This window comes from Penicilliopsis zonata, assembly GCF_001890105.1.
Source record: "Penicilliopsis zonata CBS 506.65 unplaced genomic scaffold ASPZOscaffold_13, whole genome shotgun sequence".
Classification (NCBI taxonomy): domain Eukaryota; kingdom Fungi; phylum Ascomycota; class Eurotiomycetes; order Eurotiales; family Aspergillaceae; genus Penicilliopsis; species Penicilliopsis zonata.
The window spans coordinates 431,496-446,374 of record NW_019208922.1 but is presented as its reverse complement, the minus strand read 5'-3'; the positions used below and the strand labels follow the sequence as shown (position 1 = coordinate 446,374).

Here is a 14,879-nt window from a genome sequence, read left to right as displayed (position 1 = left end):
TCTGAGCCAGTTGGGGGTGGCCCCGCTGGCTTTTGTGACTCGTCCAGCCTGGGAAGGATTCAGTTGGATTCTCATCGCACATCGCCCCAGATCAACAAAAAGAACCATCCCAGCGAAACAAGGAAAGAAGGAAAGAAAAGGAAGGGAGGGAAGGGGAAGGGAAACGCGGGCGCTCTGCTCTGTTTGCCATCAGAGCCCACCCCCCGCGCTGGGAGGTCGGCCAGAATCCGCTCCAACCCAGATCCCAAATCCAGTCAAAAATTCCATCCATGCCATCAACCTACGTCTGCCATCTGGCTGGCCCCAATTATCGATCGCTCTGAGCTCGGACGGAGACTTTTGTTATCGCCTGACATAACTAGCCCGTGGATTGCCAAAGATAAGAATAGCACTCAACGTACAATCGATACGATTAGTTACCACAAGAATTGTTTTCGATTATCGTCTGCCTTTCAGCTGCTGAGCCATAACATAACAACCGTCTTTCCTCGCCCGGGGGGTTCCTTGATGCAACGGCGAGAGGAGGTACCTACCTTCTTCCAAGAAGGGCTTCAAGAAAGGCTTCTAGAACCTCGTCGGCTGGTCGGAGCGAGATGCAGCCGGCAGCTGATTCAGTGGCGCTTTGGGAGTTTCATATACCAAACCAAACGGAGGAACAATTTCCTGGATGATCCAAACCATGATCCCGAGACCCACCGTAATCAGCGTGCCCGCTGATGTGTTCGAAGCACGATCAAGCTCCATCAGAAGCTTTGACCAGATTCTTCCTTCCCCCCGTTGAGTCTTGTTTGGCGCCGGGCGATCTGCAGCATCCGGGTTTTGTCTCTGGAACTGGCGAGGGAAGAACCAGACAATCATGATCTAGCAATAGGCCGAGAACTAGTTAGTAGTCCCAGTCCTGTGAACCTGGCGCTGGGCCTCCATATCCTTTCCCTGTACAGGCAAAAGAACAGGCGGTTGTGACGGATATAAATATCAAGCATCTTTTCCCGCTGGGATGTGAGTTTCTGGAGTCAGAACTCTCTTGTTTCCCAGCACTTGACTAGTCTTGAATCTTTAACCTTCTTAGTCGACGTGCGTCTTGAACCGAATATCCCTCTGGTATGCTTCATGTCGTCAATGTGTCGCTGGTGTAATACTGATGCTCGTTCAGGATAATGGCTGCCGTACAGACGCTCAGCTCTTCTGCTGTTCCAACTCCACCGCTCCTGTCGGCCTCCAAGCGACAGACCGCAGCGGGTGGGAAACCTCTGATCCAGGTCCAGAATGCGGGCACGGCCAACAAAAAGGTTTCCTTCGATGCATCCAAGCACCTGAGATTCAAGGAACCGTCCAAGGTGCACACCATGGCCGAGCTGGGATACGCCGAGAACCGTGGCGTCTCCCCGATTGGCGTCTCCGAACCGTTTCCCTTGTTCTCTCCCGACGCCATCCAGCAGATGCGAGCGGAAGTCTTGGGTGATGAGGTGTGGGAGAAACATCAATATTCCAGCGAACTTGCACAGTGTCAGCTGCGTGGGTTCGCACCAGAGTAAGTCAACGGTTATCCCCTTTTTGCCAACGCCTTCCCAAAGCATGTGTGCTAACATTTTTTTCTTTTCTTTCTCTCTTCCTAAAAGTTGTGCACCCTTTGTTTACGATGCTTGGAGAAACCCTGAGGTCCTCTCTATCATCTCCAAGATCGCAGGTGTCGACCTGGTTCCCGTCATGGACTTCGAGATTGGTCACATCAACATCTCGGTGCAGACGGAAGAAGAAAAGAACAAGGCGATGGCAGCCGTGGTTGAGAGGATGAACCGCGACGCAGATGAAGGGGAGGATATCGATCCCATCGTTGACTGGCACACAGATAGCTACCCTTTTGTGTGTGTGACCATGCTCTCCGACTGCACGAACATGATCGGAGGCGAGACTGCCCTGAGATGTGGAAATGGGGAGGTGGTCAAAGTGAGAGGTCCGCAAATGGTGAGTACAGCCCCTCCCCCAAAAGGGAGATGCCAAAAGACGGGTACAAAAAGCTCAACCAACGATCTCTCTTTTCCCTTAGGGATCGGCTGTCATCCTCCAGGGTCGATATATTGAACACCAGGCGTTGCGCGCTCTGGGGACTACTGAGCGGATTTCCATGGTGACCTCTTTTCGACCGCGTTCCTCGGCTATCAAGGATGACACCGTCCTCACAACCGTTCGTCCTATCTCTGATCTAGGAGAGCTGTACCTGCAGTTCTCCGAATATCGGTTCGAGATGCTCGAGGAACGCCTTCGCGATATGAACAGAATCATCCGCGACCGAAAGCGAGCCAGACGCCAATTCGATACCCGTGGAGTCAAGCAGTTCATCCGCGAGCAGATCGCATTCCTGGAGCATATGGACCGGGAAATTGTCCAAGACGACAAGGTCAAGAAAGGCGTGGTCGACGACAGCCATCTGGTCTCCGAGGATCTGAGGCAGCAGCGTTCGAGGAAGCGCGCTCGGCTCGCTAAGCATTGAGAGCCCTGACGAGAGTCTGAACCGGACTACTTACATTGACCCTCGATACTTCATACATCTTCTCGATGTGTTGCTCCCGGGCTGGCTCGTGAATGACGCTGCTTTTCGGACCCCCAGGATATTGTCTTAATTCTTAGCATTATCAATTTCGCTTCTTCCTTTTTTTTTTCTTCTGTCCGTTTGGCTTGGAATAGCGCACATGGGTGATTTTCTGCTTCGGGTGTTGCTGACGCACTTCTTTACTAAAACCGTTCTTTAGCGACGCGTAATACTGGGCAGTCGTTTATTTCTTGCTCTGATCTTGCTTTGGGACCGGTCTTTTTTGGAACGAATCTGATGAGCAGCAACCATCTTGTCCTCTGTTTATCGACGAGATGTTGGTTTTGTTGCATATGGTTATTTGTGGATATTGCGTTTGAGCTGATTGTGATCAAATATAATGGATTTATGCACAACAGTATCAAGAAGTCAAATTGGTGAGAGTGGAAGCATGTCTAAATCTGCTCTAGTAGGCCACCACCTTGTCGTAGGCCGTATCAAATTACGACACTCGGAGTTTGTTGCTTGATAACTGTCAACCGCTCCGCCACGCTGGGTAGCTATTTGTCTGGGTTTGGAGATCTGTATCATCGATTAACTCCCGCTTCCAGGTCTCACCTTGTCTGAGAGAAAAAGTACTCCCTACCTGTGTAAGTAGCGACGCTTGGGAGACACTTCGCCCTGAGAGACAGAGTGTTATTCTGTCAGGTCATTTGCAGGCGACCAGTGGAACAGTTTAAATGCTCTTCATGCCCTGAAAGGCGGGGGAGAACGGCACGTGCCGGCCAGCAGATGAGCCCGGACTCACTCTCGCGATCGGCGTCATGGTGATGATGAATCATCATTGCCAGGCCAGTGAGCGGAGTACTCTGTAGCTAGCCAAACCTTGCAGTTTTCTGCATGGCAGGGGGTCAAATCCGAGGATCTTTCATCATCCTACTCCATAGATGGTCGTTTGGATGCGTTTTTGCCCCGTAGTCTCATGCGGCCGTCGGTGGCACGACATGTAGCAATATCTGATCGAAGCGTGGCAAATATGGAAATCGAGTTGCTTTCCGTTGGTGAATGAATACCCGTGCCTTTATGTGGCAAGATCTGAGACACCCGACGCTGTTCGCATGTCGTAATATTTCGGCCTCGACAAGTCATTCACCCTTAGTTCGCCTGTACCTGCTACCTAGGTAGTCAACAACTGAGCGAAATATCATTAATCAGTGACTAAGACGCGGGAAAGTCAGCCTCAATTGCAATACACAACACAACACCTCCATCCTGCTTAGTGGAAAGAAGCGAGACTGAGACAGGGAGAGAAAGAGAGAATCGCGTTTCCTGCGTGTCGAAGTCGTGTTCGGCAGCCCGAGAGACAAAGTGTTTGTTCGGTTTGCTCCGTCGGGAAGGCTGACCTGATAACCTCCATCGACGTATCGGTCACCCATTCACCCAAATTTGTTTCCCTCAAATCTCTCGGGTTTCCCTTCTCCTGCAGTACTCTGCTCCATACCACTCCAGATCTTCATTCGGTGCTGGTTTGACTTGCCGTACCGCCGGAGGGAAGGAGAAACAGCTGCCTGCTTCCTAATCGATGCGTCTCTAATGGTTCATCCCTCGCCAGGCCGGGAACTTTTAGTTATCGCTCGAACAGGACCCCGCAAAGCCAGGCCGGCCGCGTTTTCATCGCCAGCGACGACCGAATAGATGTCGAAATCCCACAAAGCGCAGGCTTCGGCCTCTACAGGCTCTACAGGTTCAACCGCTGAAAAAATGGCCAGACAAGCTACTACTCTGGAAGCGTCGGGGGTGAGAGATTGCAAGCGGCCGTTCTCTAGCGCTGGAAGCTCTTTTTTTACTGATAGTTTCTTGCCGCAGCTCTTACAGACCGTTCAAGGGCATGTCGACGATCTCCGTGTCCTCTTAAACTGTGGCGTGTGCATGCGTCCTCTCTACGAACCGTTTACCATTTCCTGTGGCCATACCTTCTGTTACAGCGTGAGTTTGGTCTTGCTGAGCCAGTACTGGCCTGGTCTCTCCTGCTGACCTTTGCCAGTGTCTCTCGTCGTGGTTCTCTGGTGGACGAACGAATAAAACATGCCCTGACTGTCGAGCGCCTGTCAAACAACAACCGTCGCCCGCTTACCTGGTAAGTTTCCTTGTATGGACCGCAATAAGTGCCGACTACGGACTTTCCTAATCGCCTCGCTAGGTACGGTCACTCGTCCACATGTTCACCGGCCGCGCAGAGCTTTTGGAAAAGGGAGAGACTACCGCGGAACACCTAAAACACCAGCAGGAGGAAGCCGAAAAGTTGGAAAGGGACAAATCGAATAACGACTCAAAGACAGGGGGCCTGTTTCATGGAATCTTCAAAGACAAAATCAGAATACCCCGGCCGATCGTCGACCTCGAAGACAATGTGATACGGTGTCCCATCTGTGCGTTCGAACTGGAGGAGGACTCGGGCTGCACGCAATGTGGATATCGGCAAGATGCCCAGTCGGTGACCGGTACTACCGAGTCCGGGGTTGGTTTGACAGATACAGACGAGAATTCAGAAATGACGGACTATGCCGACGAAATCGAGGATGGATTTGGTGATCTCGATGACGATATCGAATGGAATGATCTATACGAAGGTGTGCCCTTCGAAGCGTTTCCATGGGAATATCACCATTTCCACGAGTTGCATCGCCATCATCCACTCGAACGGTTTGCTCTTCACAGCCATCACCACCACGATCTGCACTCACATGACACGGCATCATCGAGAGACTACAGTGATGAGGACGAAGATGAAGGCGACACAGAGATGGATTCATTCATTGATGATGACGAGCATGATGAAGAGGATTACGACTCAGAATCAGACCGGTCAACGGTAGTGGGAGATCATTATGATATTCATGATCATGATGATGACGCAGGGACAGACTCGGACGTATCAATGTCCGCAGATGGAGAACCCGGTAGCGACGCCTCCCTAGAAGAGACATCCGAAGGAGATGAGGACGATGAAGAGAATGATGATGAGGACGATGATGATGAAGGTCCTGTCCGTCCTCGAACAAGAACAAACCACAATCGGACGTCCCGAGTTGTCTTGTCCAGCCCATCCAACTCCTCTGTTGATACCGCTGCTGGGCAAGACCTGTCTCATTACTTCAGCCTTGGTCAGGAATCACTTCCTCGTCGTGAAATGCAGCAGAATCAGGCGCGTTCCGCGAATTCAGGTTCATCAGCTTTGAACGCAATCAGCATCGACGATGATTCAGACGAAGGGCCAGTCGCGCCATCCAGGAGGGGCCGGAATAGACGGAACCCCAGTCATCAAAACAATAACCGCCCGGTATTTCCTGCCTTCTGAAGGACATCTGACCCTCGTCCTTATTGATTACCTGCTACATGTGCATTCATATATAAATTACCCAACGGCCATCCTCAGCTGCATGGCTAAGCTCGCGAGGATACAACAATGGACCCCGTTGCTGTACGGTCAATACCTCTGCAATTTTTTTTCTGGTCTTGAAATTCAAGGGGAAATGGTGCGGTCAATAGCGCGGCGTTTGGAAATGACTGTCAACGGGGCTATCAGCTCTTCTTTTTACCTTAATATCTTTTTGGTTTTGGAATGGGGTCTCTTCGCTCATGCTGAGATAGCGATTGCTGATATTAAACTCACTATTATATGCATCTTTTTTGGAAGGCGTTTGCAAAATACCCTCCGCCGTGATTTTCCCCCCCAACCTAGAGACAGGAAAACAATTATACCCTTCTCAACTCAACTCCTTAGCTAGGTTGCTAGATCAATATAGGGAGTGCTTATGCATTGCTCTGAAGTAGCAAAAGACTAGATTAGATTTTCCGTGAGGCTTGTGCCATAAATGGCTCTAAGAATAAGCCCACAGATCAAACAAAGGCTTTTTGATATCGAATAAGACCAAAATTCTACCTACGGACATATTTCTACAAGTGGTGGCTGGACTCGTTTACATTATGGCCGAGTGCATTGACGAAGGACCTATACATTGATAGCTGTGACAAAATCAAAGTCGAGAATCTTGTTCCACCTTTACACAAGAGAAAGTTTCTATAGATGGACATAAGGCTTTAAGACAATGGTCTAGTCTGAGATCTCGTGCTAAGCAAATGATGAGAGATCAGGAAAGGAAAAGAAATTTACAGATAGAACAGAACATTCACGACCATCATGAGTCTGCCGGTGGCTCCGATTCAAACGGTACTTCGAATACAACAGCGCCATTCCGGCCATCGGAGGTGGGCCCGTCGTGGTAATTATTAGCATAAAATTTCCAGCGGGCCAGTCGATGTTCCTTGCCAACTGCAGCGACGATGCAGAGACCGCGGGCTTGGGGGAGTTGGGGTTTCGAGCTCGACTCGGATTGGCCCTTGGATTCGACGGACTGGCCAGGTTTGATGGTGTCTGGACGGCGCTCGAAGACAGCAATATCGTTCACAATACCCTTGATCAACGGTTCGATATGATCTTCGGATCGCTGGTCCTCGGCCTGATCGACCTCCATATTCTCTGGGTCGGCTTTGGCATCAAATGCGAGGTTTCGTTTCAATTGCAGCGATGGACTGGCTGTCAGTGATCCGCCGGCACCAACGGGTCCAAGCGGGTGGATCGTCTTCTTATCCTCTGAAATTTTCCACGCCCGAATCCAACCATCCCAACTCCCGCTGAGAACAATGTCAGTCCCGGGAACGGTGGCCAAGGCTGTGATCCAGCGGGGAGTCCGTCTCAGATGCTTGGAGTGCTCTGCAGCCACCTTCTCGTCCATTTCGGAGGAAAGTTCGTTTAACGGCGGCAGAGGGTCCAGACCATGGGCAAGTTGTACTGTGTATAAAGGTTTCTTTTTGTGTACAGACCAGAGCGAGAGAGCACCCGAGTCAGAGCCAGTCACGAAATGATTCGGAGGAAGAGGTGCGATGCAGTCAAGGTTGTTCTCATGATACGAGGCATTCCTTGAAGATCCACCGCGAAAGACAAGCTGGCTTTCATCAACCACCTTCCACAGTCTTGCAGTACGGTCCCGCGCGCCGACACTGACGCATTGGTCAATGGTCATCGCAGCAACAGATGTAACATTGTCTTGATGACCAAAGAGTGTTTCCACGTATGCATGTCCCGCTGGGCTTAGAGACCATGTCTTGATGGTTCTATCGAAAGATCCTGAAAACAGCTGCTCGCCAGAGCTCATTGTCGAGATATGCCTTGCGAAAGAAAGCGCACTAACAGTGTCCCGATGTTGCGTAAAGGTCTTCATTGGTGTCAGAGTGTCCGCATCCCAGATAATCAGCTTCTTATCTGCACCGCCTGTTGCGACATATTTTCCAGACGGTGAGATAGCAACAGACAGAATATTCCCGGTGTGACCATGCTCTTCATCGCTCTCGGCGACCTTTTGCAGCCCACGGACGGACTTTAGCTTCTTAGGCTTTTTGCGCTGAGGTCTCGGTGCGCGCTTGGAGGTCTCATTGACACTTTCTGCGCTCTCAGTCGGTGTAGCCAGTTCCCACTTGATCAAAGTTTTGTCCTTCGACACGGTGTAGACGTAAGGAGAATGAACAGCAATGGCAGTGGTAGACTGTGTGTCTGCGCGGAAGAAAGAGTGCGCTGCTGTCGAAAAAGAAAGTTGCGAAGCTATTTGACGATATGTGCGCCCTTTGAATTCATCCTAGAGTGGTATAAAGTGAGTATTTAGACCGGTCGGGCAACGGCAATCAGGGAAGCATACCACATCCTCCTTTAGCCTCTCCGCAATCAGATCGCGGTCAATCTCTGCTGCATCAAAGCCGGCCTCATCCACCTCTTCCCGGATGTTCTCCAAGTATCGCTCGGCCAGCCTCAATCTTCGCTCCGCAGCCGTCTCTGCCTCGTCTGACTCGGAGCCAGATTCCTCGTCTGATTCTCCACCTTCTGGGATTTCTTCGTCATCATCGTGGTCGTCGCCCTCGTCCGAGTCACTTCCGGATATCGATTGGCTTCTTTCTCTTGCCCGCTTTCCATCTCTTGCCCCAGATGGTCTAGCAGCCGTCACACCTCTCTTCTTGGTTGCCGGAGCGGCGCCGCGGTCCTCCCTCTTCCGCTTCCGCTGCGAGGCGGGAAGCGTAAAAAATGAGGACATCACAAGAGACTGTCAGGATCAGAAATTGCGTGTATCCACGACTATCAAGACCGGTAACAAGGCTGTGAGTCGGTTTCAATGGTGAAGTGTGGCAGCAGCGCTCTGTATCTTGCCCGCTCCTCTCGCATGCTCACTTTTTTTTTGGTCGCTGGCCCGTGCTTCAGAAATATTGGCCGCCTTCGGAGAGGCGGGGAAACCATTACGCCTAAATGCTTACTCATCAGGACAGCTCCGCCCAGCTCCAGGCGTCGAGCGTGCCGCGCGGTCACAGAATGAGGTCAGAGAGATCGAACCTCAAACAGCCAACAGTCCTCTAAACCTTTCCTCAGCCTAATATCGAGCGTGGAATTTCGTTAAATAACTGTTGATATTTTACTGCTGCCAATATGTGAGCGATTCGTCCCAAGCCAGCTAGTGACAGCATGCTAACAGCCTGAAGGGATGTTTTACTGGGCATCACGGGCAAGGACTTCGTCATTGTGGCTGCGTCAAAGGCTGCGATGAGAGGGCCAACTGTCCTCAAAGCTGACGATGATAAGACACGGCAGTTGAACAAGAGCACAATCATGGCTTTCACAGGCGAGGCGGGCGATACAGGTTCGTTCAGTGATGATGATGGGCGAAGAGGGAGGCACAGAACACATCACTAACAGCTCTCACTCTAGTGCAATTTGCCGAGTATATCCAAGCGAACATCCAACTATACACGATGCGGAACGATACGGAGCTGGGCCCTGCCGCTGTTGCGAACTTCGTCCGGGGAGAGCTGGCGCGGAGCCTGAGATCACGGAATCCCTACACAGTTAACCTGCTCCTGGGCGGGATGGACCCCATTTCTAACAAACCGTCGCTTTACTGGGTGGACTACTTGGCGTCCCTAGCCCAAGTGCCGTATGCCGCCCACGGCTATGCCCAGTATGCTTTGCTTTCCTTCCCTACAAGCTGTGGAGCTTTGATCAGACAAAGAAAGCTAATCTGCCCTAGGTACTACTGTCTCTCCACTCTCGACAAGCACCACCACCCGGATATTAGTTTGGAGCAAGGTCTCAAGATTCTAGAGATGTGCACAGACGAGCTGAAGCGGAGACTACCGATCGACTTCAAAGGGGTACGTATCAAGCCGCCAAGATTATTACCGAGTTGGACTCTAATACGGCCGCTTTTAGGTTCTGGTCAAGGTTGTTACGAAGGACGGCGTCGAGATACTCGATTACGATAATGACAAGATCGTCAAGTCTGCTTAATGGGTTGCTGTATCATAGGTCCGGGTTTTTAAAGGGCTATCTTCTCGAGATCGAATGCATGGCGGGAATTCCATGACTTGACAGAGAGTATTTTCGTAGTATTCAAAATAAAGCAAAGTAAACTCGCAACTTTCTCTATAGAATTGTCTGGTGTAGCAGTGTACAATAACCGTATACTCAGTGCGGGCGTTGGTCGGTAGGTTGGAGTTTGACATGTTTGCATTCCCTCCGCGGATTTCTCCATCATAGCTTGCCACAAGAGTTGCGCGACAAACGACGATTTTCCATTCTGGCCGACGAACTCACTCCCCTTTACCGATCTACAACATGTCGAAGAGACCAGCAGAGCTGTCGCTTGAGGAGGAGCTTCCCGTAGGCTCCCCTCTCTCGAAGAAAGTTCGCTTGGAGGATGAGGATGACCCTCGCATTGGCGCGGTACCCGCGCAACGAGCACCCGGCCAAGAGCGGGAGCAAGATGAGCGCAACGGACAGGATGTGCTCGCTGCGGCTGATATAGAGCAAGAAGAGCTGGAAGAAGCAGCTCAGGATGGCCTGGAGTCCTCAGATATCGATGATGAGCTTCAAACCCTTACAGCTCCCAAACGGCAAAGTGAGCCCATGGAAGGCTACAGCGACTTATACCTCGATACGATCAATCGGATGATCTTGGACTTTGACTTCGAGAAGCTTTGTTCAGTCAGTCTTTCAAACATCAATGTTTATGCCTGCCTCGTTTGTGGTAAATACTTCCAAGGGAGGGGGCCCAAGTCACACGCATACTTCCACGCCTTGGAGGTGGGACATCATGTCTTTATCAACATCGGAACGAAGAAGGTCTACGTGTTACCGGAAGGATATGAGGTCAATAGCAAGAGCTTGGATGATATAAAGTATGTGGTTGATCCGCATTTTGCAAAGGAGGAAGTCTTGAAGCTTGACAAGGAGGTCCACGATGCCTGGGATCTTTCTGGGAATAAGTATAGACCAGGTAAGCAATATTTTCAATTGATATGACTCATTTTCTCGCAAAGTGCATTACAGACTGATTACCATTCTCCTAGGATTTGTGGGTATGAACAACATCAAAGCCAACGATTACTTAAACGTTGTTGTCCAGGTTTTGGCACATGTTCATCCGATTCGAAACTTCTTCCTGCTACATCAATTTCCCACTCCCGGAACCCCTCAGCTTGCCCTGCGATTCAGTACATTGGTTCGGAAATTATGGAATCCCAAGGCTTTTCGATCTCATGTATCGCCGCACGAATTGTTACAGGAAATTGCACTGCGGTCATCCAAACGATTTACTCTCACCCAACAGTCGGACCCGGTCGAGTTCCTATCCTGGTTTTTGAACAACCTTCATCTTTCTTTGGGCGGATCTAAAAGGCCGACCGCGAGTCCAACCAGCGTGATCCAGGCGGCCTTCCAAGGCCACCTTCGAATTGAAAGTCAGGCGATCACAGCGCATTCAGATACCCAAAATGCCCGCCTGGTTTTCACCGAATCCGGAGACATTAATTCACAAAAAACCCCTTTCCTCATTCTGACGCTGGATTTGCCGTCTACACCTCTTTTTCAGTCTGCCAACAGGGAGTCGATCATTCCTCAAGTGCCTCTAACAACTCTCCTTAACAAGTATAACGGCATCACAGCGTCAGAGAAGCTGGACCACCGTGTGCGACACCGGCTTCTTCATCCACTCCCACCCTATCTTCTGTTCCATATCAAACGGTTCAGCAAGAACCGTTTCGTCTCGGAACGTAACCCCACCATCGTGACGTTTCCCTCACCTCGGTCCCTTGATATGTCACCCTACGTGGAGCCAAATCCCGAGCTTTGGCCTGTCGGGGAACCAATCCTCTACGACCTTGTTGCAAATATCATTCTTGACCCCACTGTCGCAGTTCCAGGAGCAACTGACGAGGCTGCCGACAAGGGTGTCAGCGCCGCAGCTGGGGCACCCACAAGCGGTGCCGGTGCAGGAAGTGAGAAGGTGTCTTGGCTCGTTCAGCTCAACGACAAAGCAATGGCTGCTGAGAATACGCGACACCAGGGCCGCGATCGTGCGGGTGAGCAACAGCAGAGGGGGCCCGAGTGGCTTGAGATCCAGGATTTATTCGTCAAGCGCGCAGAAAGCGAGACCTTGTTTACGCGCGAAGGCTACCTAATGGTGTGGGAACGCCGGAAAGTACCCAGCACCGCAAATAAGGGGAAAGGTTCTGCTCGGGCGAAGAAGTAGAGGACTATAAATCTGCATGTATTTCAATAGTAGCAATGACCAGTCCAGTAACTCAATACTGTATATTATTTCTTTTACTTTTTGTTTCGATTTTAGACAGCTAGAGGAAGACTATAGATATGATGGATGACAAGAAAATGATATAATTAACTATATTCTAGACGAGGAATCAAAAAGTCCCCCAGCCACATAGTGCACGACCAAGCTTCATTGCTAGGCTGGTAACTACACCCCATACGCCTGCATTTACAGCAGTTTGGATCCCAACCAGCATGCAGACCTTGCCCATGTACATCACCATGTCGGACCGGGATCCACCTCCGAACCAAGCACCTAGGTCACGAACGTCGGAGCGAAAAACGACAGAAGACCCAGCTAATGAAAGGTAAGTCCGTGCAAGCGAGCGAAGATAGAGAGATTCCAATGGAAAGAGCAGAGCTGTTGTAATCATGGATGCGAGATGCGAGGCGAGAGAGTCAACTGGGTGGGAGGAGAGAATCGTCACTCGATGAGCAAGGGATGATGACTGGCTGGTGATAGAACGTCGATGAGCATTTGAGTGGGACATGGGAGGACGAGACTCGGTATCGAGTTGGTTCTCAAGACTAGAGGTCGGGCCAGGAGTTTGATTTTCTATGTCGTCAATCGGTGGTTCTTCGATTCCGTCAGGAAGTATGTTTGCAAGACTCGAAATCGGCACTTCCACTGGGGATTCAAAGATGGTGTCTTCAGCTGGTATTGTATGGGATTGGGGCTGAGGGACGGGGACCGGAGGAAGATCTGCTGAAGTGGGAGAGACCCCTGCTGTCAGACTGGAGAGGCCATCACTGTCGCCGACATCAGAATGATGTTGTGTGAGGTTTTGTTCCTGAGTTGAAAGCAGTGCATCCAGTAATTCTGTAATGGAACCGTGGTCGGTGGTTACCGAGACCTGGCCTTGTTCTTCACCGGCAGCACTAGGTCGCTCGCTCTGTTGGTTTCGATTTTGCTGGTTGCGGTTTGAAAGCAATTCCAATTGCATCGTGATGATATCTGAATTCTGGTGGATCAATGATGCCCGTACTCGGGGCGATGTTGGGGGAGACGTGTCAGGAGACGAAGGCTGAGAGAACAGAGTATTAGAGCGAGAGATTCGTGAGTGCTCATTCTCTTCGTTATTTCGTTGGGTATCTATATTAGACAAATGTCCTACTGGAGCAGCAGGAGAGGAATGAGATCTTGCTCTTCTTGGTGAGTCTCTTTCTTGAAAATAATCTCCGCTCATCTCAGCAGGGGACTGAGAAATGCGATTTTCTTCGTTTGATAGAACTTGTGTGTCGAAGAGTGACTCTGGTGCTGGCGTTGGTGTAGAAGGTGTCCATTCTGGCGAAGTAGGGACTATCTGTTCGATTGGACCAGATGAAGAAGCTTGTTGTTGGGGGAGAGTTGTGCCACCAGTTTGTTGCTGCTCCAGTAGTTCAGTCCTAGCTTGCGCGGCTATTATCTCACCCTGCAACTCCTCAATGCAGTTCCGTAGCATTTTTATTCTCTCCTGTTTAGAGATGGAACGGTCATCAGAGCCTGAAGACCAACTAGCCTTCGGATCAAACCAAGAGAGAAGCCAATTCTTAAACGTGCAGAGCTCATATTTAATATCCTCGGCTAATGTGAGGTGGGTGCGACGATTTTCTTCTTCTGCTCGACGGCCCAACGTTGGCACCATCCAATCGATGAGATCATTCTCGAATGCAACACGTAATGAGAGATCATCAGCTCGATCTGGTTTTGGCAGTCTTCGACGTATTAGACGGTAGATCCGCACTTCGATGAGCGGTCGTATATAGCAGTAGAGATATACCAAAGCAGCAGGAGAACTCAACAGGCTGGCCGCAAACCCACTTAGGGAGCCGAGTGAGAGAACTTGTGGAATAGACGGAAACTGAATTAAGGAGGTGCTGCTGAATGGAAGGAAGAAGCGTACGCCCGGTAATGCATACGGAGATACTAGGTGAATAGACTGGAGGATAGAATGCATATATGTCTGCACCGACAAGAGTAACAAGGCTCCCTTTGTCCTACAACAAGTCAGCTCATACCTCGAAAGATCGAATCGCATCCGGGTCATACGTGAAATGTACAAACGAAAATGACGATTTGATTATCCGAGAGAAGAACTCGTTGGTTATATGGCGGAGAAGCTGGTCCTGGGTGGTAACGATTAGTTTGTCGAGTGGATGATGTCGGCATATCGACAAGCAGGACGACATCGCCCAGGCTGGGATTCCGGCAAAATGAAAACCCAGAACTCCAACAGCGGTGCGCTCATATCTTATGATGTTGATGATGGGCACATTGGTGTAGCTTTTAAACGTCTGTATTGAATAAACGAAGAATTAGCCTTGTTAAATAGATCATCGCCGCTGCCCTTCTTACCTGAACTCGACCAGCGAGCGAAGAAGTCCACCACGACCCTAGAAAGACTAGAACCTGGTCCAAAGTCGCCATGAAGAGGCCATAGTCATTTTCGGCAGCAATTTGATTGATCTTCTGTTGCTCATTGGACACCCCCAAGTTCCCATCCTCTCCGCTCACTACAATCCCCATAGTGGAAAGGATGTCATTTTTTGCTCTTCTGAGCTCTCTCCCAAACCCCTTGGACTCGGGATTTACAGGGTGACCGCGCTCATCATACTGCTGGACATAGCCATCAGCAGGGAGACTGCAAGCGCGTTGGCCTGCGT

General features: G+C 50.4%; 7 protein-coding genes across 7 annotated transcripts; 4 read left to right on the top strand and 3 right to left on the bottom strand.

Moving 5' to 3' along the window:
• Positions 1-398: 398 nt before the first annotated feature.
• On the bottom strand, positions 399-1,007 carry ASPZODRAFT_714333 (hypothetical protein). Its single transcript, XM_022729753.1, has 2 exons — positions 620-1,007; positions 399-556 (listed from the first exon to the last, which is right to left on the bottom strand). Exons 1-2 carry the CDS (start codon positions 856-858, stop codon positions 439-441), a joined length of 357 nt encoding a protein of 118 aa, XP_022579195.1. The 5' UTR covers positions 859-1,007; the 3' UTR covers positions 399-438.
• A 150-nt stretch (positions 1,008-1,157) lies between these two features.
• Positions 1,158-2,491, top strand: ASPZODRAFT_144643 (hypothetical protein; the record flags this gene model as incomplete). Its single annotated transcript, XM_022725030.1, has 3 exons — positions 1,158-1,531; positions 1,620-1,965; positions 2,048-2,491. 3 exons carry the CDS (start codon positions 1,158-1,160, stop codon positions 2,489-2,491), a joined length of 1,164 nt encoding a protein of 387 aa, XP_022579194.1.
• A 1,605-nt stretch (positions 2,492-4,096) lies between these two features.
• ASPZODRAFT_714448 (hypothetical protein) lies at positions 4,097-5,533 on the top strand. Its single transcript, XM_022729755.1, has 5 exons — positions 4,097-4,327; positions 4,397-4,516; positions 4,575-4,667; positions 4,731-5,145; positions 5,196-5,533. Exons 1-5 carry the CDS (start codon positions 4,226-4,228, stop codon positions 5,276-5,278), a joined length of 813 nt encoding a protein of 270 aa, XP_022579193.1. The 5' UTR covers positions 4,097-4,225; the 3' UTR covers positions 5,279-5,533.
• Positions 5,534-6,729: 1,196 nt separating this feature from the next.
• On the bottom strand, positions 6,730-8,673 carry ASPZODRAFT_153581 (hypothetical protein; the record flags this gene model as incomplete). Its single annotated transcript, XM_022725990.1, has 2 exons — positions 6,730-8,223; positions 8,284-8,673. 2 exons carry the CDS (start codon positions 8,671-8,673, stop codon positions 6,730-6,732), a joined length of 1,884 nt encoding a protein of 627 aa, XP_022579192.1.
• A 281-nt stretch (positions 8,674-8,954) lies between these two features.
• ASPZODRAFT_134769 (hypothetical protein) lies at positions 8,955-9,921 on the top strand. Its single transcript, XM_022723627.1, has 5 exons — positions 8,955-9,061; positions 9,113-9,270; positions 9,339-9,588; positions 9,658-9,781; positions 9,840-9,921. Coding segments are annotated over exons 1-5 (612 nt in total). The 5' UTR covers positions 8,955-9,059; the 3' UTR covers positions 9,918-9,921.
• A 323-nt stretch (positions 9,922-10,244) lies between these two features.
• ASPZODRAFT_70997 (hypothetical protein) lies at positions 10,245-12,159 on the top strand (the record flags this gene model as incomplete). Its single annotated transcript, XM_022729714.1, has 2 exons — positions 10,245-10,905; positions 10,979-12,159. 2 exons carry the CDS (start codon positions 10,245-10,247, stop codon positions 12,157-12,159), a joined length of 1,842 nt encoding a protein of 613 aa, XP_022579190.1.
• A 169-nt stretch (positions 12,160-12,328) lies between these two features.
• ASPZODRAFT_144638 (hypothetical protein) lies at positions 12,329-14,742 on the bottom strand (the record flags this gene model as incomplete). Its single annotated transcript, XM_022725029.1, has 3 exons — positions 12,329-14,179; positions 14,235-14,510; positions 14,572-14,742. The coding sequence occupies 3 exons, from the start codon at positions 14,740-14,742 to the stop codon at positions 12,329-12,331; spliced, it is 2,298 nt and encodes a 765-aa protein (XP_022579189.1).
• Positions 14,743-14,879: the final 137 nt, after the last annotated feature.

Bases quoted from the DNA above. Each gene is read 5' to 3' on its own strand.
- ASPZODRAFT_714333 (XM_022729753.1), bottom strand. From the start codon at position 858: ATGATTGTCTGGTTCTTCCCTCGCCAGTTCCAGAGACAAAACCCGGAT. The intron at 557-619 runs GCCACTGAATCA...CTAGAAGCCTTT, and splicing joins GTATATGAAACTCCCAAAGC to CTTGAAGCCCTTCTTGGAAG.
- ASPZODRAFT_134769 (XM_022723627.1), top strand. The intron at 9,271-9,338 runs GTTCGTTCAGTG...CTCTCACTCTAG, and splicing joins AGGCGAGGCGGGCGATACAG to TGCAATTTGCCGAGTATATC. The intron at 9,589-9,657 runs GTATGCTTTGCT...AATCTGCCCTAG, and splicing joins GCCGCCCACGGCTATGCCCA to GTACTACTGTCTCTCCACTC.
- ASPZODRAFT_714448 (XM_022729755.1), top strand. From the start codon at position 4,226: ATGTCGAAATCCCACAAAGCGCAGGCTTCGGCCTCTACAGGCTCTACA. The intron at 4,328-4,396 runs GTGAGAGATTGC...TTCTTGCCGCAG, and splicing joins CTACTCTGGAAGCGTCGGGG to CTCTTACAGACCGTTCAAGG. The intron at 4,668-4,730 runs GTAAGTTTCCTT...TCGCCTCGCTAG, and splicing joins AACCGTCGCCCGCTTACCTG to GTACGGTCACTCGTCCACAT.